At 42.2% G+C, this 25,545-nt stretch overlaps 1 protein-coding gene across 1 annotated transcript in view; it reads left to right on the top strand.

The window, feature by feature from the left end:
* FLT4 (fms related receptor tyrosine kinase 4) overlaps positions 1-25,545 on the top strand; it is a 257,103-nt gene that overhangs the window by 213,174 nt on the left and 18,384 nt on the right. The window contains exons 16-24 of the mRNA XM_077266308.1: positions 702-808; positions 3,337-3,472; positions 3,957-4,061; positions 4,167-4,280; positions 12,255-12,343; positions 12,605-12,749; positions 14,007-14,101; positions 19,274-19,396; positions 21,863-21,974. Coding sequence (XP_077122423.1) covers positions 702-808; positions 3,337-3,472; positions 3,957-4,061; positions 4,167-4,280; positions 12,255-12,343; positions 12,605-12,749; positions 14,007-14,101; positions 19,274-19,396; positions 21,863-21,974 — 1,026 coding nt within the window. The remainder of the gene's footprint in view (positions 1-701; positions 809-3,336; positions 3,473-3,956; positions 4,062-4,166; positions 4,281-12,254; positions 12,344-12,604; positions 12,750-14,006; positions 14,102-19,273; positions 19,397-21,862; positions 21,975-25,545) is intronic.

Here is a 25,545-nt window from a genome sequence, read left to right as displayed (position 1 = left end):
TGTCTATAGTATGAGGCCACATGAAAAAAAATCTGTCAAACAGCAATATAAAGTAGACACAGAGACTCTCATACCAGTGTCGGGTCGATTACTGGGTTACTTGCTGTAGTTTTGATAAAATCACAGTTTTATTAGGTGTAACATTACTAGAGGACTAGTAAACCTGCTGCCATGTAGTCCTCCATATTCATGAGTGCTATATAATCCCATCCCTATCACTAATTAGCAACTTTCTGCCTATGCACAGAGTACACAGAAAGCTGCCAATCATTGTTATGGGTGGGGTTATACAGAGCTTAGCATTCATTCAACTCAGCATTTTATCAAAACTGCAGCAGGCAGCCCAGTAAGTGATACGTCACTGGAATTTGCCCCTTCAACATGCTGCTCTCAGATGGGGTAGCAAAAACCTGCTGACAGATTCCCTTTAAGTGCCTGTAGTTGGTTGATCTGAAGGACCACTCTGGGAAAAAAAAGTATACTCTGTGGATTACTTAGTGTAGGGCCTGAGTGGGTCATGATGACTGACACAAGGTCATGCATCAAACCTGGCAGTGACCTGACATAAGTACTGTAGCTGTGAAAAACAAGCAACATATTTTATTTTAATCTAGAAATGTTTGGTTCTTTCATATTAGACAATTAGCTGAGTAATTCAATCTTAAACCCATCATCAATATTTCCTTTGTTCTTTGCTGCAGGAACTGATGACAAAACTAATGTTGAGATTGTGATTCTCATTGGCACTGGAGTGATTGCGGTCTTCTTCTGGATCCTGCTCATCCTCATCTTTTGTAACATCAAAAGGGTAAGTAGTTATATCATGCTATATCCAAAAAATGTGTTGTAATATTATATTGTCTTGCAACAGTATTGACACTCTTGGTAATGATACAAAACTTGACTCAAGACATAAAAGGGTACTTTAATGCATAAAGGTGGCAGAAGATACAGAAGACACTTGAGGAGGTCCTTTGGTAAAGGTGTTCCTCCTCCATTTTTATGGAATCCAATATTTTTGACAAGCAAAGAAACTGGCAAGAAAACAGAGTCCTCTAGGGTTGAGCGAAACGGATCGGTCAATTTCATAAGTCGCCGACTTTCGGCAAAGTCGGGTTTCGTGAAACCCTAGCCGATCCCAGCGTGGGATCGGCCATGCGGTCGGCGATCTTCGCGCCAAAGTCGCGTTTCGTATGATGCTTTAACCGCCATTTTTTCAGCCAATGAAGGAGTGTGGGCAGCGTGATGACATAGGTCTTGTCTTGCTTTCTGCGGCGTTACAGGGGGTGGGGGTATAAACGCCATCTTACCGTTTTGGATATAGCAATTTACACAGTCCTAGGAATGTACTGATTTACACTCTGTCCGAGGAGAGAGAGAGAGAGAGAAGAAGAAAAAATATATATATATATATAATCCCCATTGACTTGCATTGAGCTTCGTGTTTCGGTCGGACCCCCGACTTTTCACAATAATGGGCCGATTTCACATGATCCGACTTTCGAGAAAGTCGGGTTTCACGAAACCCGACTTGATCCTAAAAAAGCAAAAGTCGCTCAACCCTAGAGTCCTCAAAGAAGATTCGGCCTTCAAGCCAGAATCTACAACCTGTGCAACACCACAAAACCCAGTGCAGTCTTGACCTACTGGGAGATCTGCAGCATCTAGAAAGCCAAAGCCAAAGGTTGGAGATTAATAATTGGAGTGGATATTGAGGAATAAGGGTACTGTCACACTCTGCCACTTTCCAACGATCACGACCAGCGATACGACCTGGCCGTGATCGTTGGAAAGTCGTTGTGTGGTCGCTGGGGAGCTGTCACACAGACAGCTCTCTAGCGAACAACGATGCCGAAGGCCCCGGGTAACCAGGGTAAACATTGGGTTACTAAGCGCAGGGCCGCGCTTAGTAACCCGATGTTTACCGTGGTTACCAGCGTAAAAGTAAAAAAAAACTAAACAGTACATACTCACCATCTGATGTCCGTCAGGTCCCTCGCCGTCTGCTTCCCGCACTGACTGAGTGCCGCCGTAAAGTGAAAGCAGAGCACAGCGGTGACGTCACCGCTGTGCTCTGCTCTTACTTTCCGGCCGACAGTCAGTCAGAGCGGGAAGCAGACGGCAAGGGACCTGACAGACAGCAGAAGGTGAGTATGTACTGTTTGTTTTTTTTTACTTTTACGCTGGTAACCACGGTAAACATCGGGTTACTAAGCGCGGCCCTGCGCTTAGTAACCCAATGTTTACCCTGGTTACAAGCGAAAGCATCGCTGGATCGCTGTCACACGCACCGATCCAGCGATGACAGCGGGAGATCCAGCGACGAAAGAAAGTTCCAAACGATCTGCTACGACGTACGATTTTCAGCAGGGTCCCTGATCGCTGCTGCGTGTCAGACACAGCGATATCGTATGGATATCGCTGCAACGTCACGGATCGTACCGTCGTAGCGACAAAAGTGCCACTGTGTGACAGTACCCTAAAGGCCCCGTCACACACAGCAACGCTGCAGCGATACAGACGATGCTGATCGCTGCAGCGCCGCTGTTTAGTCGCTGTGTGGTCGCTGGGGAGCTGTCACACAGACCGCTCTCCAGCGACCAACGATGCCGAGGTCCCCGGGTAACCAGGGTAAACATCGGGTTACTAAGCGCAGGGCCGCACTTAGTAACCCGATGTTTACCCTGGTTACCAGCGTAAAAGTTAAAAAAAACAAACACTACATACTTACGTTCTGCTGTCTGTCCCCCGGCGTTCTGCTTCTCTGCACTGTGTAAGCACAGCGGCCGGAAAGCAGAGCGGTGACGTCACCGCTGTGCTGTGTTTTCCGGCTGGCCGGCGCTCACAGTGCAGAGAAGCACAGCGCCGGGGGACAGACAGCGGAAGGTAAGTATGTAGTGTTTGTTTTTTTTTACTTTTACGCTGGTAACCAGGGTAAACATCGGGTTACTAAGCGCGGCCCTGCGCTTAGTAACCCGATGTTTACCCTGGTTACCAGTGAAGACATCGCTGAATCCCAGTCACACACACCGATTCAGCGATGTCAGCGGGACCTCAACGACCAAAAAAAGGTCCAGGCCATTCCGACACGACCAGCGATCTCACAGCAGGGGCCTGATCGCTGGTACGTGTCACACATAGCGAGATCGCTACTGAGGTCGCTGTTGCGTCACAAAACTTGTGACTCAGCAGCGATCTCGCTATGTGAGACGGTGCCTTAAGAGTTGTTCCTTACAAAAGATAAGGAAAGATAAGGAAAGATAAGGATGTTTCCGGATACAATCCTATCTAAGAATATACATAATCAAATCTAAAATTCTATTTTTCTACCTTCAGCCCAGCCACAGTGAGATAAAGACTGGATACCTTTCCATCATCATGGATCCTGGTGAGGTGCCCTTGGAAGAACAGTGTGAATATCTTCCTTATGACTCAAGCAAGTGGGAGTTTCCCCGCGACAGATTGAGACTTGGTATGAAAGATATACTTTCCCCAATAATGGGCTACTATGGCCAACTCACAAAGGTTCACACACTTGTTATTCACTATCCAAGTGCGAACCAGGTTTTCTGAACCTGCCTCAGATCTCCTGACCTTAAGTCTAGATCTTCATAGGCATGAAGATCCAGTCAGAAAACTTGTGGCCGATCTGGATATCGTATTCCGTACTCTGACAGTGACTGACAATGTTGGACTTGTGAAATCAACCTCACCGTATGATCCAGTCTGGAATCTTCTAGCTGGACTAAGGTGACTAATTGGGATCATTGGTCTTATATAAACAAACATAAAATATGAAAATGGCTGCTTGTCTTAACAACTTCACAATGTGTATGTGGAGTAATAGCCAGCCTGTATGTACCTCAATAGAAAATTCAATCTTGCCCATAGTTTTTATTGCATTGTGTTTTACATATTCAGATTTACATATGTTTGTGATAATTATTATATAACAGGTAAAGTCCTTGGACATGGCGCCTTTGGCAAAGTCGTAGAGGCTTCAGCTTTTGGTATCAGTAAGAGCAGTAGCTGTGAGACTGTGGCAGTAAAGATGTTAAAAGGTATGGGACTTAAACATATTTTTATCACAGTATTTCCTATATATACTGTAGTTTCCATGTTGTGTACATTTAGTATACTTATTAAGTTGACTTTATATGTTTTAGAGGGCGCCACTGCCAGTGAACACAAAGCTTTGATGTCAGAGTTGAAGATTCTCATTCACATCGGCAACCACCTCAATGTAGTGAACTTACTTGGCGCCTGTACCAAATCCAACGGTGAGTACTTGTTCTCAGTCATACAACCTCATATGACTGATCCAGTCTTGGTGCAACGTCATCGTTGCGGCTTGACGTCCATGGGACTTTGCACCAGGCTGGCTAATCAAAAGAAGAGCCGTGGATGCCGTCAGGTAGGAAGCGGTTCTTGGGGCTCCAGTACAGCGGTAACCGTTTACTGACCTACCTGAGGGACTGGATCATGCTAATTGATTCGCCCCAAATGGGATCCATTGCTACATTAACCTAAGCTTCTATCATTTAGATTGAAAGTGTACGCCTGAGGTAATGATCGTCAAAGCTTGATTGTTAAGGAGACATAATAGCTCAATGACCAACTTTTAAAAAGAAGCGGTCTATATAATGTCTGTTATCTATGGCCAACCCTGGGTTTTTGGTACTCCACATCCTTTTTGTGTTTGAAGTATATGTGTCCTTTCATACAAATCCCATAGAAAAGAATGGCATTGCTGCCCTCATGCCTAAAAATAATTTAATACTGATTTTAGTGCACATACCAGTCTAATATGTCTTGGAACTTCCCTGATTCTCATCCCGACATAATTTTTAAATAACTTGATTTCCATGTTGTCTCTTGATCATAGATAATGATCTATGATCAAATTGTCAATAAGTACAGCCACCATTTAAAAAAAATATGACTCTTCAACCATGAATAAGGTGTCAAAATGGTCAGGCTTGCTTAACAAGGTGCCTATCTCCAAAAATACATGACTGTCCGTACAAGGCCACGTCCCTTCTATATACTCTTGTTTTAGACTGCAGACATGAAATTTCCATGAAGTGCATACATTCGGTTCTCTTATTACAACCACTGTGAATTTAGATAGTAGTTTGTTGACTTTTGGTTGGAATATTTTACGATTATCAGATTAAGCCAATCATATCACATTGTGCATGTTTCTTGGGTAGATCTGGAGACTCTGATTACAGACTCTTAAGGGAACCTGTCACCCCGTTTTTTCGGTATGAGATAAAAATACCGTTAAATAGGGCCTGAGCTGAGCATTACAATAGTGTAGTTTGTGTACCCTAATTCCCCACCTATGCTGCCGAAATACGTTACCGAAGTAGTAGTTTTCGCCTGTCAATCAGGCTGGTCAGGTCAGATGGGTGTGGTGTCCTCCCCCAGATCTTGCGTAGTTTTCCGTTGGTGGCGTAGTGGTGTGCGCATGTCCAAGTCCCGAATCCTCTGCCAGGGGTGTAAAAAAAACAGCGATGTCCGTTATTCCATTGGTGGTCGGTGGGCGCGGCCATCTTGCTTTGGCCGCAGAAGCGGCGCTCTACTGACCGCGGCTTCAGGAAAATGGCCGCGGGCATCCGCGCGTGCGCAGATGGCTATCGCGGCGGCCATTTTCGTGAAGCTGAGATGCGAATTCTGCTTCACGAAAATGGCCGCCGCGATAGCCATCTGCGCACGCGCGGATGCCCGCGGCCATTTTCCTGAAGCCGCGGTCAGTAGAGCGCCGCTTCTGCGGCCAAAGCAAGATGGCCGCGCCCACCGACCACCAATGGAATAACGGACATCGCTGTTGTTTTTACACCCCTGGCAGAGGATTCGGGACTTGGACATGCGCACACCACTACGCCACCAACGGAAAACTAAGCAAGATCTGGGGGAGGACACCACACCCATCTGACCTGACCAGCCTGATTGACAGGCGAAAACTACTACTTCGGTAACGTATTTCGGCAGCACAGGTGGGGAATCGGGGTCCACAAACTACACTATTGTAATGCTCAGCTCAGGCCCTATTTAACGGTATTTTTATCTCATACCGAAAAAACGGGGTGACAGGTGGATTAGGAAAATTGGAGGAAAAATAAGCCACAGGTCTATTTATCCTACTATTGGTGGAAATGAATAGGCGGTGGTTGCATTACGGCAAGTCAACACCGGGATGATTTTTGCTACCAATGCCTTTCTGGCTTCTCATGAGTAACAACTTCCATGTACTTATATGGAAATTAACTTCATCCTTACTTAATGTCCTCCATATTTCTCAGCCATTATAATATATAATCGTGGTAAGGACCCTTGTATGAATTATTTACTATATTTCCTTAGCTCGCACCCTGCTCCTGATTTAAAATTACAGCTTGACCTGAGTTTAGAATGTAACACCCCCAGCCTTAATATGACAGACGGCCTTGTTTCTGTGCCAACACCGATTTGCCTTCAGATTTATAATGTGTTCACAGAAGCTGCATTCTGGGAATTCCTAAGATAACGCAGATAAAGTGCAGGGCTGAGGACCATCAGACACACAGCATAGTAAGACAAGGAATTGAAATATTACTTGTTTTATTGCCCAGCTATCAATGCTGCAGTAAATTCAATTGTGGTAAAGTACGCAGGTGTCCCTTTACTATACTTTGCATGGGAATGAGGGTATATATTTTGCCATAGTTAGTGGAATGATGTAAACAACCATATTTCTTTGAAATAATGGCCTTAATCGCCATTTTCTACATGTTGGCATAGCATATGTTACCAGCAGCAGCAGCAGAGCAAGTATTTTGTGACAATTAATTCTTAACACTTTCTAAATCCCTTCCTCCCATACAACATTGACCCCCTTGCTCTCAAGTATATGAATTATATTTTGAGGAAAATACTGATGTTATAGTTTACCCATTGACCCTTCAGTTTTTTTCTGCCTTTTGCTGAAATAAGACAAAAAATAAAAAAGTTCTACACTGTTAGATTTCTTTAATTTGTAAGTTTTTATTACATTTTTTTTGTTAACAATTTTATTACTCTAGCCTTAACCCTATACCTAATTCTATCCCTAAACCTACCCAAAGACTAACCCTAGCCCTAACCCTATACTATCCTTATGCCACAAATGTGTGGCATTCTGCTGAGACCTGTGGTGCATCTGAGATTAGGAGATTAGAAGATCACTGCGTTTAGCAGCGCACAAGTCCTCTTTAAATGTACACTGCCATTCATGAGTTAACAGGATTTTTGTGGAATGGAAAGGGTTTGGAGTCCCTCGTGGTCTATTGGCTGTGCTGCTTATTGGAATCAAACCCTTCCATTATATAAACCTTTCTCTGGCTTCCCTCCGCGCAAGCAATAGAATCTTTATTCTGTTCTTGGCTGCATTGGAGAAGGTGTTCTGGAGAGTCGCTCTTGTCGTTTTGAAATTGTTACATGCAGTTTGTTGTCAATATCTCTTCCTGCCCCTTTTTAGCGTTCCTTCATGTTGCTTTTCTGCCTTGTTCTCCCATCTTCCCTTTGTAATTATCCTGCGTGCCTGTAATTTGATTGTGCTTTGGTTTTTCCCTGTCTGTCCAGCCGGTGTTACCCCTTTTACTGTTGCCTCTTTCCTCCTTGGGGGGAGGACGGGCGCTGCATAGGATTTCATAGCAGCACAAAGAGATCTGAGAACCGGGCATCTCCACCTTCAGAAGTAACCCCAGGGTTAGGGATAGACTAGGGCTTCTATAGATTATAGACAATATAGCGTCCCTCTTACCCGGCATTCCTACGGTCACAGCGTAACACCCTAGCCCTAAGCGTAACCCTAGTTAAGGTTAAAAGAACGTGTTAAAGTAACACTTAGTAGAGAATGAAGACCCCTACTTAGCATATTGTTGTAACACAGAGGTCTAAAAGGGTACCAATACAATATACAATCGCATCAGTGCTATAAATGACACATTAGGTGTGGGCCCTGTTACAAGTTTTGCATTAGGGCCCAGAGCTTTCAAGTTAAGGCCCCCATACACATTAGACTAATGTCGTTTGAATCTGTCAATACTGACAGGTTCGGCCAGTGGTCTAATGTGTATGGGTGCAGCGGACGACTGAAGGTCAGAAGAGATCTTGATCCCGCACATCCGATTTCAGACTGACAATCACATTGTTCTCCCTGAGATAAGCCGCCAACCAAAGTGTCAGTCCAGTGTATGGGAGTGTCAGCTGAGAAGCTGCTGGTCAAACGATCGTCAAAAGCAATTTTCAAACAATAGTCATCTAATGTGTGTGTTGCCAGCTTTAGGCTTCTGGGCAATAAGATACAAAATCTGATTAGTAAATTCATGACTACTTCTCTAAGTGCCATGAATACTGGCAAAGAAGTGATCAGATTTCAGATAAACTATGTTAACATTGATGTTGGCCTAGGAATGCACGTAAACTGTATGGGACTGCCAACTTGTGGCTGTGGTTTAGTAAACCACACCTTTGGATCTAAAAATGAGATGTAGTCATGATACCATTGTGTGGTGCCTACTTATGGTGTGGTATTACTAAGCAATGTTTCTAGACAATAACACTTATAGAATATGGCATCAGATGGAGTATGCCACGTCTGTATTTATCCTTATAAAATAAGAAGTATAGAAAGGTACAGTAGGGCCCATAGCCTTTACCACTCGGAGCTTGTACTCAGCGACAGTACTGTAATAAAGTATTTCTGGCACTTCATGTTCATGAAAACATTAATAGTTTGCTAAGTAATTGGACTATTCTAGTATTTGATACCCATCATTAATTAATGGTATCACTGGAAAAGGACATTATAGTCAGAAGAATAGAAGGAACAAGGCGAAGTGGAAGACCAGCAACTCAATGGCTTGATACAATCAAGATAACAGCAGAGAAGACCCTAGTGGACCTATCTAGGCTGGCACAATATCGATCTTACAAGCGTTCTTCCATCAAGTAGCCATGGCTCAAGATTGAGCTGAAGTCCGTTAATAATAATAATAATAATAATAATAATAATGATATCTTATATAGTGTCTGGTATACTATAGCCTATTACTAAGGACTTATTGCACCAGGGGTGGACATACCATTGGTGTAACCTGTGCAGCCGCACAGGGGCCCAAGAGTTAATTGGGTCCAGTACACCTCCAAAGCAGGTGAGACTGTGCATTATGATGAGCCATTGTCTGTAAAGGGCCAATATATTCTTCTTGCACAGGGTTCGCCTTCTTCTCTCTGTGTGTGCTCCTGTATTGCACTAGCATGTTATGCTTTTTAGATCGACCATAGTTTTTACTAATTAAAGTTAAAAAGGATTTTAATGAAGTTTTGGCTTTCTCTTATTCATTATACCATTGGCTGATATGATGGGAGTATAAGAGGTGGTCATAGATAGAAGAGGGCCTCTGTGCAAGAACGGATAATGGGCCAAAAATGTGTCAGTGCTCGCCGCCTTGGAGGTGGATGTAGGCTCCATTACGGTACCTCTTGGGCCCAGTTGCTCCAATGGTATGTCTGCCAATGATACAAGTCTATGGGACTCTAGAAAAGGTAAGAGGCGGTCATAGATAGAAGAGGGCCTCTGTGCAAGAACGGATAATGGGCCAAAAATGTGTCAGTGCTCGCTGCCTTGGAGGTGGATATAGGCTCCATTACGGTACCTCTTGGGCCCAGTTGCTCCAATGATATGTCTGCCAATGATACAAGTCTATGGGACTCTAGAAAAGGTGCAATTTGAAACTTAGGAGCTCCAATGTAAAATAAGTAACAGTGCCCACACCCACTTACCATGTACCATTTATAATAGTGGTGCTTTTTTATGAGCCAATCATCGATGTCATGGTGTGACTGCTTCTTCTGCAGACCCTATAGCTACGGCCCTGAATTCTAGAGAGTAGTCATTGACAGACATAAATGAAATTAATAACATTTCAAAAAACAATTTTAGAAAAATATAATATTAGTAGACAAATTGGCCTTAAAATGTATTATTACAAACTTTTCATTGCACATTTAGAATATTTTTTCATTAAGATCCCTAAAGAACCAATTATTTGGTGTAAGCTGTGAGTCACCATCAGGCTATTGTTAGACAGAAAATGACCATCCTGCCTCCGAAAACCTCTTTAGAGGGAATAGCTCACATTGTTGATGTGATGAGTACGGCGTTGCGCTCATATTTAGTGCGTTAGTCATCACTGACTATTGAGATGGAGCATGTCGGCTGCAAACATAAGCAGATAAAGAGAGGCAGCTGCGTATGATAATTCACCCATAACTTAATCATTGTTCTCGGCATCTCAAGAAGAATGAAAATGTTCCACAGGGGTCGTCTGTAGTATTTGTCTTGGATATAATGCTGTAGAACTGATTGGGTTACGGCTGCGGACAGACGGCATGATGGATAGTTTTATATTACTGGAGTCATGAAAAGTTAAATTCAAGAGTTCTCAGAGGATGGAGTCCAGCTTTCTTCTACCTTCCATGCACACGTTAGATTGGTTGCAGAAGGGCCAGAAGCTGTTCTGAACCAATGGATCTTAAGATTTAGGAAAGTATTTGAATATATTGGCTCCTAGTCCTTACCATAAATATCAATGGCTGCACACAAAAATAACGACATTTTTTAAGAGAGGAAACAAATACAATTTTATTAACCCTTTTATGAAATGTGGACACAACATCATCTCTGTAATCCACCTGAAAAAGCGCTAAATAAACGCTGAAAAGAATGAACATGCGCTGCACTGCAATGCAAAAACAGCACGCTGCGAGCACATACCCTGCTGTTAAAATGAGGTTTTAATGATAAATATATATTTTTTATTTTTATAATATGTTTTGTAATTATCACTATTTATAGAAAAAAACCATATCACTATCTATTGCATTTTACATTGTTCACTAAGCCTCATACTAAACTCCTTCATCCTGTTCTTCACATGGACTGACATGGACCCTATTTGTTTGTATAGAAGTATAAATTGGGAATGCTAGAATTTGAGCAGAGGTCGTGATGCAGCGAGGGGGAGGAGGTGATATGTGACATCGCCTATTGTGAAAGGTGGATCCTGTGTTGTTATTATTGTCACGATTCCTCGGCTCAGTGAATTACAGTTTTGATGCCCTATGGAATCTGGGTCATGCTGAGCTGTCGATTCTTTAACTGACAGCTCGGCCGTCCATTCTGTGACTAAAAAGTGCTGGACTTTCTCCAGGTGTTCGGTGTTCTGGTGATTGCCCAGCTACTTAACTAAGCTGTCTGCCTCTGATCCCTACCAGATGTAGTTTGTGCTTCCTGATGAGTGTTTGCCTGATTCTGTTGTGCTGAGTTCTGATCTTCCACTGCCTGACCCTTTGGATCATGTTCTGACTATCCCTTTGTCTTGTCCTTTTGCCTTTATCTGCTATCGCCTGGTATTTTGACCCAAGACTGTGACCTGACTTACCCCTGTGTCTTTTCCCTTGGTTTTCTATGTGTTCTCTTGGCACTGACCCCAGAACCCCTGCTTTCTGTGCCTCACGGTCTATTTGCGAATAGTGACGAATGTCACAATTATACTGTATAATACAAGAGTTTATATATATATATATATATATATATATATATATATATATATATATATATATATAGATAGATATATATAGATATAGACAGTGGTATGGAAATTTGAAAAAAAAAAACACATTATAAATAATTGAAAATGGTGCAAAAAATTTACATACAAATGTATGAAGTTTATAATACCTTACTATATATATATCCATCAGTCCTATGGCAACAATCAGTCAAGATTTTTACCATTATTTGTGTAAGTCAACAGAGAAAAGGAGCTAGTCCCACAAAACTTGTTGGATGCGATGGCCATGTACCTGTATGGCACTCTCCATCCAAGTCTCATAACTTTCTCCTTTCAGAAGTAGGCAAAATGTTATAAATATCCATGTTAGGAAAAACTTTTGAGATCTATTACATTATGAAAATGTATAGCAAGTCTTCTCTGAAAGGTTTAGGCCATTTTTGAGCGTGATTGCTTTGTACTATATTTTGTATTATTTATATATTTAGATATACTGTATATTATATTATTTTTTATATGATATATTTTCTGCATGTAGTGAATCTCAAAATATCAGTTCCTGTTCTAATGTTTCATATCGATGACATTGTATCAAGTAGAACACGCATCATCCAAGTGATCTACCATTACACATCCTTTTTGCTGTTTTAGGACCACTGATGGTCATAGTGGAATTCTGCAAGTATGGCAACCTTTCTAATTACCTGAGGACCAAACGCGATGGATTCATTCCTTACCAGGTATGGAAGGTTCTCCTGTTGTCCTATCATCCATGTTATCCACCCTACAGTTCAGAGTTTTTTAGATAACCTCTACATTCTGCATCCGAGTGCATCTGTTTTACATTGTGGAAATGGGACACAAGCCACTGACTGGTATGGAAGGAGAGTTCAAGAAATTGTATGATTGTTTCAATTTCCCCCATTATGTAGATGCCTACATCACTTCTCATGGTATAACTTACTAACGGTAAAATAATTAAATCAATTTAACCCTTACAGGAGAGATCTCCACGATCCCGTAGTCAGGTCCGATCAATGGTGGAAGCGGTCATGGCAGACAGAGTGAGCAGAGAAGGAGTCAATGAAGGAGCCATTTTTGGTCGGCTTATGTTGACTAAGAACCAGAGTCAACGGACCACGGAGTGTAAGGAACGCCTTCGATATCTTGTACAGTCGTAGCCAGAACATTTTACATATTTATAGATTATATTATATTATAAACTTCATGCTACAGAAAGATCAACATTTAGAGGAGCCAAAGGTGGAAATGTTATGGTCCGAATCAAAAGCCTGCTGATGCGGCAAATTTTATGAACGCCAAACTCTTATTAATTTGGAGCATCTTTGTATGCCGTAAAATAAAATCTATGGCAGCTATAGGCTGGTGTAGATTTCAGCTATATTTTACAGGGGTTATGCAGGACTGAACTCATTTTTTTTTACTGTGGGCCTAATAACTAACAGGCAGGTAGTTGATAGCTACCTGCCTGTTTTGGCCAGCGCAGTACTGTGGCAGCACAGAGAGGTCACAGACAGCTCCAGCCGGCAATTCTGCATCTTCCGCTGATATCAGAGCAGCTGCTACTCTTCCGCTCTTCTCTGTTGACCAGTGCTGTGACTGGTGATGTCATGATGATTGACCGCAGTTATACAGCGGGAAGCCGACTGTCAATCAGCATGACGTAAGCAGACAGGAACCGTTAAGTGAGCAGCCCGGAAGAAGAAAAGCTACTTTGTTGACGTGGAGCAGCTGAATTGGTTGGTGACCACGCTAAGCTGGCACCAGATAGAACAGGCAGGTAGTTGGCTAGTACCAGCCTGTTATTTTTTACTATGAGCCAAAACACTAAAAACCTCTTTAACCCATTATCTACCAATGTCCTTTTTTTGGGACGCCTAATCTTTAGCTTCTAGCAACTAAGATTTTATAATTTTTATAATTAGGTACAATTTTTTGTGTTGTGTTTGTAAAATGAATGTTTTCAAAATAGGAAATCATGTCATTGTCATTTTTAAATGAATATTGGGACGCCCTTTTCTGAAAAATCCATACTTGTAAAAATTTTAATTTGGCAAATAATGGGTTAAAAACTTAAAAAGATAATAGATTTTTTTTTTACTACTAGTTAGGCCCCCACCCAGATTAAAGAAAAGTACTGGAGCAAGAGCAAGTGGGCAAAAGTCATGTTTTTGTAGAAATGCAGCTTGTGCCAAATTTGATGATTTTCAATGAGAAAACTACTGTAGAGGGTAGAGGTTATGATAAATTCTTCTAAAGTGCATATGATTAACCTGGGGAATAGCTACTAAAGTGACAATTACGGTACTTGATCTTATTGGTGAATGCTATAAGAAACAATAACTTATTCATTGCCTGTTTTTCCATGTGCCCTTCGTGCAGTGAAAGACTTGTGGCAAAGTCCTCTTACCATGGAAGATCTGATCTGCTATAGTTTCCAGGTGGCTCGCGGAATGGAGTTCTTATCATCTAGGAAGGTAAGAAAGAATCCTTATTTAGGAAGGACATCATTATACTGATTGTATTCCCAGAGTTGTACCATTGTGTAATTGGATCAGATACATGGAGTGGACACGCTTCATTTCATGAGTTTACCCATCTACGTTAAAAATGTAGCGCCAACGTGAAGAATCCATCTATCTGTGTAATCATTCCAGGGCTGGATATGTAGGAAAAGCAGGAGACTCCGATAGAAAATAGATATAGAAGAGGGACCGGACAGTTACCAGAAGGAAGTCACTCTAGAGGGCGCAACAAGTCTTAAAGCGGAGGGGTGATCAGACTTGACTCTAGCGCCACTTATTGGAAGTAGCAATCATAAAAGTCAATATCGACCCTTTAACGAGACATTTCTCAAGACATCACCCCTTGGACCTCAGTCAGAGACTGACCCATAGCAGATCTTCTGCTTTGCACTGAGGATGGGCAACGATCCGAAACACGTTTCTGCACAAAGAGATCCTCATTTGGCTTTTTTCCTAAGTAAAGTGGCAGGGGTTAATATTAGGATTGCTACTGACATTTGTTGGCTCTAGAGCTCCAGTCCTCTCTGTCTCTAAAGAGGCAATTTTCAAATCACCGCCCTAAGGAACAACAGGCACAATCTCTTCATGGATATGCCAGACTCATAACCTATGGGGGAAGTTCATCAAGATGGGCATTTCATACATCAGTCTTGATAAAAAGCCTGTTTGAGAATTGTGTAATACTTAATGTCCCCTGGGGTGGCGCTGCAGGGAGATTGAACACTTGCTGCCTGCTGACAATGCAGATCATCTGATTGCTGAAGGTCCCGTCCAAAAAACCATGTGCTCAATGTATCATCAGGTGATTCTTCTAACAAGAATGTTATTTCCCATAGACAAGTATTAAGATGAATATTATGAAAATCCTAAGGGAAAGGGAAGCTTCATTTTTCATACTTAATAGACTTGTTAGAATTGTGACCCAAGGTGGTTGGGAAAATGAAATGAACTTTTCTATACGGTTTATGATCATTTATCAGATTTTGGGTGGACTCGTTTTTTCATAGAGTTAGTGTAATTTCCTATACTTATAAAATAATTAATGGGTTTTATATTTTATTTTTGGCACAGAATGTGGCTTTCACTGTAATGAGAGATCGCTGTAATGGCTGCATACTCTGCAAATCATTGGCCCTAGATAACCCTTTCATGTTGTTTTCGGAGATTTGCCTTGTGAACCACCTTTAGGGGAAGTCCTAACAGATTATCATAGTATCCTACTAATTCACCATGTCTGAGTCCATACCGCACTGACTTTGCCTGTCCTTAGATGAACTGAGTGTTCACTTACAGTCAGGGACCTGGGGAAATATTTGTCTAAAATTGAGCATTTCTCCCAGTGACGGTATCTGTGGAAATCTGTCTAGAATGACATAAGTGGAAGATAAAGATCAAACCTTCTTAAATTCTAGTACTTTCTTCAATGAGTTCCTTTACGTTCTTGGTGTCCATCGAGAAAGAAACAGTGACATCATGTGGCCACTACATGAATACACGATAGTACTTGCAGAATAAATATATTATTATTTTTATTATTATTATTTATTATGTATTGCCTACATAGCGCCATTAATTCCACCGCGCTTTACAGACATCATCACTGTCCTAATTATTGGGGCTCGAAATATAAACCACCTATCATTATGTTTGTGGCGTGTGAGAGGAAACCCACGCAAATACAGGTGGAACATACGGACTCCTCGCATTATTCATACCTGATGACTGTTCCGAATTTTGCCAGGACTTTCCTGAATTTGAGACACAATCCCAGTAAATTTGGAGCACCCCAGATCCCTACTGGGAGGGATGCGTGGTGTAAACCTTACTCAAAGTGGGTGTCCCCGGGTTGGCCAAGGGGCATGGTTCTGGGTGGGAGTTAGACCTTCCTATGCCGACAGCAGAAATGGATTTGTTGCCTGGTTTTAAAGTTACGTCTTGGTAACCTTGTATGGACAGATTAGAAAACTCAAAATCTAAGCATTTCCCACATTCAGTGCAGACCACCATGACTTCCTCCAGCAGGATCTCTGCAGTAATTCACGGACATCTATGATCGATCACTTGTACAGGGCCTCCTCGCTTATAATATTACAGTAGTGATGTCTCCCTTTGTGACCCCCTCACAGCAGAAATGCCTCCTCTGTAGCTTCCATACAGTATTATTGCTTATGTCCCTTTTGTGGCCATCCTGGCCTCATTCTTTAGTAATGTCTCTCATCATGTTCCCCATCCTGGCCCTATTTATTAATGATGTCTCCACCCTGTAATAATGGTCTCCCTCCTGGCTCATTTCTTCAATAATGTTCGCTATCCTAGCCCCTTTGTTTAATGTCCCAGCCCCCATCCGGTAATGTTATCCCCAATCCTGACCCATTCCTTTAATAATGTCCACCATCTTGGCACTTTTGCGTAATAATGTCCCTCATCCTGGGCCCTTCCTGTAATAAGGTATCCCATCCTGGCTCCTTCCTGTAATAATGTCCCTTATCCTACCATTACACCTTCCTGTAATAATGTCCCCTTCCCTACCATTACCCCTTTCCTGTAATATTGTCCCCTATTTTGGCTCCTTCCTGTAATAATGTCACCCATTTTGGCTCCTTTGTTTAATAATAACCTCTGTCCTGGCCCCTTCCTATAATAATATTTCCCTTTTTGCCCATTTTTTTTTAATAATGTTCTCCATTCTGGCCTCTACCTGTAATAATGTGTTACATTTTTCCCTATTTGTTTAATAATGTATTCTGTCCTGGCACCTTCCTGTATTAATGTCCCCTATCCTTACTCCTTCATGTAATAATATCCCCTATCCTTACCCCTTCCTGTAATAATGTCCCCTATCCTTACTCCTTCCTGTAATATTGTCCCCCACCCTGGCTCCTTCCTGTAATAATGTCCCCTACCATTACCCCTTTCCTGTAATATTGTCCCCTATCCTGGCTCCTTCCTGTAATAATGTCACCCATTTTCGCCCATTTGTTTAATAATAATGCAGCACCCCAGGTGACCGGCTGCTGCAGTGATGTTGCCTTCCCTTCGGGGACGGTAATATCATGCTCAGAGGCAATGGAATTTCTCTTCACCAGGTAAGGCACTCGCATGCAACACATTCTATGTCCAGGCTAGGAGGGGGAGCTCGGGACCCGGATTCAGAGGAGCTTCCCTAAGCTATATGTATCCTGACCTGGAGGAGGAGTTAAAACAGTTTGAGAGAGACACTGAAGTAGAAGGAAGTCTGGAACTGAGTGCAGACAGAGAGGCCTGGCAGCCACGAGGGAGCTGCAGCCTCTGGAAGGAGGAAGACCTGAGGAGTTGAATGTGGAGGAGCCGGAAGGGAAGGAGCAAAGGAGAGGAACAGGGCTCAGAGGGGAACAGTGGAAGGACACCCTCAGAGCCAGAGCGCAGTAGCCGGGAACCGGGAGCCCGAGGCTTTTGAGGAAACTCTAGGACAAAGAGCAGAACTGGAGGGCACCACACTACACTTTAACTGCCCGCACCACACCTGAGACTCTGCAGCACCTGAGGAGCCCGGCTCATGATAGAGTCCCTGTAAAAAGGCTCAAGCTACCCATCATGTAGGTACCTCTCCCAGGACAGAGGGAATAGAGGACTCTGCATGAAGCTTCAGGCAGCAGGGACCTCACATACAGCAAGCGCTAGATGGAAAGGCTCACGGACCTCTACTGGGACAAGGGAACCCTCCATTTTCCCCTTTAAAGACCTTTTCCCTTAAAGTTGAGCCCCAGGGCCACGGACCATGACGCAGCCACCGTGACATCCCCCTTGATACCGGACTCGGTACCGAGTACCCCACTGCCCTGGATGGGCGCTCCAATAACCTCTGTCCTGGCCCTACCTGTAATAATGTGTTCAATTTTTGCCTATTCGTTTCATAATTTATTCTGTCCTGGTGGCTGCTTCCTGTAATAATGTCCCCTGCCCTTAAATAATGTATTCTCTCCTGTCCCCTTTGTTTGATAATGTCCTCCATCCTGACCCGTTTCTTTAATAATGCCCCCCATCCTGGCCCTTTCCTGTAATAACGTCCTTCATCCAGGCACCTTCCTTTAATATTGTCTTCTGCCCTAGTTCCTTTTTCCAACACAATTAATAAAAATCTTCCCTCTCTCTGCTTTCACAACATGCAACTTCTTCTCATTCATAACTGGTGCAGGGAGTCGGGGCAGCGTATGGCAGTGATGTGCACCTCGACGTCACCTGCTGTGTATCGCAAGTGCAGTGCCGAGAGCTGTACTACATTTCAGAGAGCATACATGGCTCTCTATGCCACAATCCTCAGAGGTACATTCAGCTGAAAATAGCACTAGTGTCGTGGACTTCCTTCCTTCGCAGGGCTGGTCATGCCCTCTTAGACCGCAATCTTTTCGTTCTGCCCATATCGCAAACACCCGATCTTTAAGCCCCTGCCCATATCGCAAACACATGATCTTTACGCTCCTGCCCATATCAAAAACACTCGATCTTTACACCCTTGCCCATATCGGAAACATCCAATCTTGATGCCCTGCCTGTATCGCAAACACTCGATCTTTACACCCCTGCCCATATCGAAAACACTCCATCTGTACGCCTCTGCCCATATCACAAACACCCGATCTGTACGCCCCTGCTCATATCGCAAACACCTGATATTTACGCCCCTGCCCATATCGCAAACACTCGATCTTTACACTCTTCCCATATCGGAAACATCCAATCTTGACGCCCTGCCTGTATCGCAAACACTCAATCTTTACGCCCCTGTCCATATCGCAAACACCAGGTGAATGGATCACTATGGATATACTAATAAAAGGTTGATTTCATGGGATGTGCCGCCTCATTCTCCATATTTATGGATATACTTTGGGTGTACATCGGGAGGTTTCCAGGCGACTCAACACATCTCCAAATGAATGACGAGAGATGGCCCGATTTAAAATAGGAAAAAAACATGATTTTGTGATACTCTGCCACAAGACGTCATTGTTTGATATGTCTGACTGCCCAGTTGTGATGTGAATTGCGACCATTCATTGAAGGTGTATTGTGCTATTATGACTGTCCTACAGAAAGAAATGTCAGTAATTAGAATGACATGAACTTTTTTTCCTTTCCTTGTAGTGCATTCACAGAGACTTGGCTGCCAGGAACATCCTATTGTCTGAAAACAATGTTGTAAAAATCTGCGACTTTGGTCTGGCCAGAGACATTTACAAAGATCCTGATTACGTCAGGAAAGGAAGTGTAAGTAAATATCTTCTCCTCCAAGCTCGGTGATGAAAGGAGAATTGGGCTTATTTTTAGTAATTGGATGAAAGGACTGAAATCTTGTCAGGAAATAGAAGAATGAGCGGCAGAACATTTTAATTAGGAAGCTCCTCTAATTAGAAACAAAGTGCGGGTAACATACAGTATACTGGTATTATTTTATTTGATGTGATGGCACACATCATTCTGGGGTATCCTTTCCCTGCCATCTGGAATGTTTGATAAGGTCACCATGTGGGGCCCCTTGGATCAGGCCCTTTCAGCAGAATTACAGAAAAATACAATGTTAATGGATCAGTATTGAGCATGTGTGACCACTGCTCTAATCCAGGTCGCACGTCCTCATTCCCACTCCAACCACCAAGAAGACTCTGGGACCTTCTCCAGATTAGTGGGGTTGACCAGCAGTGGGACACCAGCGATCAAACTTTTATCACCTGTCCTAGTGGACTCCACTCAAAAAAAGTGACGTCTCTTCATTTTTTCTGCAATGAGGATTTCAAAATCTCATAAATCCACTTCAAAATCCTCAAAAAAATTTCGAATTTTTTTCAAAATCCACATCGAAAACACTTGTATAGTGCACATTGGGGTAAGCGATATAGCGAATCAGAAGAACTATACAATACTATTTCTAATTGGAGGTATTTGGTAATATTATTATTATTATTACACCTACTACATGTTGGGATTGGATCTTAGAGATGGGAATACCCCATTAAGCATTATTTATATAAACTTGGATGACCCCTATCATCTCTGTCTTATGTCACTGAGCACTTTGGTCTTTGGATGAGTTTTGGTTGATTCTTTGGGATATGGTGAGGGTTTGCTTAATAGGCCTATGCCAAGATGAAAGCAATCAGGTCTATGATTAGCGTTAATTATTCGACTGGAGAAATAGATCAGCGCTGTATGTCATACCCTACAGCTGGCCAGTCTCCGCGCTCACACGCCGCCTCGTGCACAGGTCTCAGGATATGGAGGGAATACGTTACAGATGTATTTGTGATTTAGATTACAAACAAAACACTATTCACAGCAACAAGAGTATGTAAGGGCCATTAATCAAAATGTTAGCCCGCATCCCTAGGTTATTTCATCTAATTAGCATTGCATCATGCTGAGGGGTTCGTGCAAGACTTTCTTCAAAGTGTTTGTGCTTCAGATAGAGGCACAGGAAGCAATTACAGGCCCAAACTTTGGCCGCAACGATGGATATAAGATCACTTTTATTAGTACTTCTTTGCCTCAAAATCATTGTGGTTTAGTAATTACATCATGGGTTACTAATATGTCGATATTTTCTTTTCATGCTAAGTATCAAGAACGACCATGTGACTTTGCCACACTTTTCAGATAATCAGCAAAATGGCTTAATAGGAATGTATCATCAGAAAATGGTCTTTTATGTAAATCATATTTTTGTGCTAAATGTATTAAAAAAATAAAAATGTTTTGGGGGTATTTTTTCACATTTTAATCTGTATTAAAAAAAATAGAAATCTTGCTATATACACACTGACCACCGGGTCTGTTTTAGTCTTAGAATTCCTGTTCCTTACAGAAGATTTTTCAGAAGTCTCATTATCATCACATTAAAAAAAAGCAGCACACTGTAACGCTAAAACATGAAATATGAAAATTTAATTGCATTGATGCACTAGAAATATGAAAAATTGAGAATGCTTAGCGCATAAATTGGCCAATTCATGTGTACCCAGCAGCCACGATAAGGCGATTCTCATTGCCAGGATGCAATTCAATTTTAATATTTCATGTTTTAGCGTTACAGTGTGCTGCTTTTTGTTTGAATGTATATGAGTTGGCAACTCTAGGTAAGTAAGCACCTGTTCAGACATAAAAATCTGATTTAAACAGTATTTCATTAATTGATGAGACATTCCCTTTAAAACTCCTCTTTCCCAGAGCTTGTCTAGCTTTATATGATTCTGAATTTTTTTTCCCTGGCGATTAGGATACTTTTATTTTCACTTTCTTTATGAAGGGATTAAGTGCGGGGACCCCGATTCCAGCGATGTGTCACTTGCTGCTTGCTCAAGTTTTGATAAAATCACTGTTTGATCAGCAGGAGATTATCACTGGAGGACTAGTATCCCTGCTGCCAGGTAATCCTCCATATTCGTGAGACCTGTGTAAGCCGCCTCCACTACTGATCCGTTTTAGTGTTTGAGCTTCCGGTAACTTCAACGATTTGTCCAGATATTACAAATTTGCTTGTCTTCTAATAAAAGGGAGTTGTCCTCTTCAAAATATTTTTTTTTCCTAATGAAGTCATGAAAGGTTTTGTATGAAAATGACAGATCTGGTAAAAAAGCATTATTTAGTTAAGTCCTAATATCATCAGGAGATCTAAAGTAAAACTTGATATTCCTTCCAGGAGGCTTTGTTTCCATGCTAATATGCTATAATTTCTTACAGGCACGTCTGCCTCTGAAGTGGATGGCGCCAGAGAGTATTTTCGATAAGGTTTACACTACTCAGAGTGATGTCTGGTCCTTTGGGGTGCTGCTATGGGAAATCTTCTCGCTTGGTAAGTCAATTGATGGGGACTGTTTCATTTCAGATGTTGAATTTTGAACACTTTCCTGAAATATTCTATCCATTATATAGTTTATTCAACCTTAAAATTGTAATACCAAGATGGAAACGTTGTGGAATTATGGAAATCCCATGATCTATCAATATGTTAATGATAGTCAAAAGATGAAAAACTGGAAACAAACTTTTCCAAACATACATATTCAGTATCGAGTGTGAGCCCCACACGGAGAAATCCCTACACTTACATGCTTTGGCTGCTATGTCTGAAAAATGTTCTGCCTCGCTGAATGCACTTGTCATGCTGTGACTGTACAGAAATAGGGTAAGGGGACCTGCACTGTCCCTAGGACTGGGACCCTAACTATCCCTGTTCCCAAACGTACCTCTAAAGGTGAGGAGGTTTGGGCCACCAGCCTTACTATTCTCCTGATATATCCTAAGCTGTTCCCTCTCCCTCCCCAGGAGGCTTGGGACAAAAATGCTAGTGTATAAATATGTAAGACAAACAGGAATAACAAACAGCAACATACAAAACACTCACCAAAGGTAGAAGGGTATACAGGGAAGGGTAGGAATGTACAAACCAAATGGGAACAATACAATGAGGAAAACAACAGTCAAAAAACAGCACACAACAATCTCCAGTAGCAACAGTGCTCTCCAACTCAGCACAGCTACTCCAAGGAGCTAGGAAGTAAAACTTTCACTGGCAAGGAAGAGGAGGTTTGACCAGATTTTATGGCAAGAGGAAATGACCAGGTCAGGAACAGCTGTGAGATGGAGCTGCAAGTTTCTAATCAGCATAGAAAGGGTCATTAACGTCTTCAGCATCAAAAGGAAACTAAATCCATTTAATATGAAACACAAATGCACAGGCTAAATGGAAGATCTGTTATTCACATTATGTATTAATCTTCTAACCCCAAATCTCACAGGAGGATGTGACCCACTCATGACAACGCTTTTGCAAATCATCAAGATCCACTGCTGGCAGCTCAATGTTCAATTGCCGACCTATGACATTCCAGATGTGCTCGAAGATAAGTCCAGAGACGCTGCAGGACACTGTAGCATCTTTAGACCAAGCAGTCTGCTCACATTAGTACCAACGACATGCAGATTGACATTTTCATAAAAAAAAGGCTCCTGGAACACTTTGGAGAAATGGTCGTACCATTGGTTGCACAACCAAGTAAATGTAATGCTGAGCTGCTAGTGAACCTTGAATGAAGGCTAGAGGAGTCTGGCTACCATATACTATGCAAATCCACACTATAATTTCAGGAGTAAGACCAGGAAGGCCTATTCATAGAGTTGCCCATATGGTCTCCAAATAGAGACTCGAGGCTGGAATGGAATAATGGAGGCTGGAATGGAGGTCTATCCATTTCAGTGAGTCTCACTTTTGTCTTGTATGCTATAATAGCCAGAGATTGGTCTGGAAACAACGTGGGCAGCGCTATGAAGAAGCCTTCAAGAGGGTACACCAGTCCTTCTGGTGTTGGGTGACTTAATGTACAGTGGTCAGACCCCTCTAATCTTCATTCCATTCTAACAGCGGTTACATTGATTTAGTTGTGAAACCAATGGAGCCATTTTTTTAAAATGACACCAGACTGCATGTTGCTTGTGCTAGTGTGAGGAGTCTACGTAATCTAATGTTCTACCATGGCCAGCAGCGTCTCCGGACTTGTTTCCCTTCGAGCACATGTGGGACATCATTGGTCGTTAATTGCAAAGGGAGCTGCCAGCATTGGATCTTGATGATTTGCTATCCTAAGGGCATTCAGTGTGGCAGAACAAACCTATCATTGGTAAGCAGATAACTCAGCAAGCTATTGATAACCTTATTGATAGCATGCCGAGGCTTGTAATTGCAGGGATTACTGCGCATGGCGCTCATACTACATTCTGAATAAATCGAGATGTTTTGAGAATGTTTCCATTTTTTTTCATCATTGACATTTTATTATTAACATGTCTATCCATCCAATTATTTCCATAATACCATGACTTTTCCTTTTTCGGTGTGGCATTGTCAATGTCGAGGATAATATCTCATTTTATACCTTTATTATTTACCATTCCATATTGGAACTACACAACAATATATTTAATGGTAAATAGTAAAGAGATGTGTAGGGTTGCAAAATTGCAAAAATGAATGATTAAAATTATGAAATAATGTGATTTTCAATGAAAGAGTGAATCCCACTACACTTGGATCATCAAATCTTCCAGAAATCCTATGTGCTCTTATTGATCTATTGTAAAGAAAAAATAGAGAAATTGAGCCACCTGGTAACCTCAGTGACTATCTACTATTCCTGTCCCTTATCCTGTTACTCATATAGTATTGATAAATATTTTCCTACCTTTCTGGGTACTTAAAGAATGCTTGAAGAGTTATTCCCATCTCAACCATTCATGGCTAAGATGGGTATGGACGGTATTATACAGGGCTCAGCATTCTGGGCACTGCTAGGTCTGCAGCAGAGAAAATTCAATACAATCAGTGTTAGTGTTTTATCAGCAGGAGATTATCACAAGAGGACAATCTGCCTCTTGCTTCCTGGTCCAACCTTCCCCCAGCATTGATAAGTAGCTCTCTGTCACTACACAATGTGCACATAAAGCTGTGGTATGGGCGGGTTATACAGAGCTCAACAACTGAGCTCTGCTAGATCTGCAGAAGAGAAAATTATGATTCTATCATAACTACTGCACCTAGTAAAGTGACACATTGCTGGAATCAGGGTCTTTGTCCTTACATCGTGCTACTGTCAGATTACATAGCAACAACCTGCTAGGCAGATTCCCTATAGAAAGAACCTGTTATGTTGAAAATTGTATCTGATCTGCAGGTGGGATGTTATGGAGCAGGGGGAGCTGATCAGATTAATATAGGTTTCAGTAAAACTTTCATTTTATTCATAGAAATCCCTGGTGTTTGTATGCATGTGAGTCCAGTGGGTGGTCTGATTCAGTCTCTTCATTGTGTGACTGCACATGCACAGATAGCTGTCAATCACTGAGTAGGACCACCCACTGGACTCAGGTACAAGCACCAGGACTGGATTCAGGTACAAACACCAGGGATTTCAATGATTAAATACAAATAATAGTTAATCTTTTCCACCATTTCCTTCCCTACATCATGCTCTACGCAGACAGAACATGACCTTTAATAAGGGATGTGTAAGTGCATAAACCTGTATGTAATGAGTTCCCCATAATGGTTCATAGCAAGTAGCTACTAGGACAGTGTCAAATACAGCCAGGCTTTCTCCACCACCAGGGGTATCGCAGTTGCATGACCCAAATACAGCCAGGCTTTCGCCACCACCAGGGGTATCGCAGTTGCATGACCCAAATACAGCCAGGCTTTCTCCACCACCAGGGGTATCGCAGTTGCATGACCCAAATACAGCCAGGCTTTCTCCACCACCAGGGGTATCGCAGTTGCATGACCCAAATACAGCCAGGCTTTCTCCACCACCAGGGGTATCGCAGTTGCATGACCCAAATACAGCCAGGCTTTCTCCACCACCAGAGGTATC

Source organism: Ranitomeya variabilis, chromosome 5 (genome assembly GCF_051348905.1).
Source record: "Ranitomeya variabilis isolate aRanVar5 chromosome 5, aRanVar5.hap1, whole genome shotgun sequence".
Classification (NCBI taxonomy): Eukaryota; Metazoa; Chordata; class Amphibia; order Anura; family Dendrobatidae; genus Ranitomeya; species Ranitomeya variabilis.
This window is presented reverse-complemented; position numbering and strand designations above follow the sequence as displayed.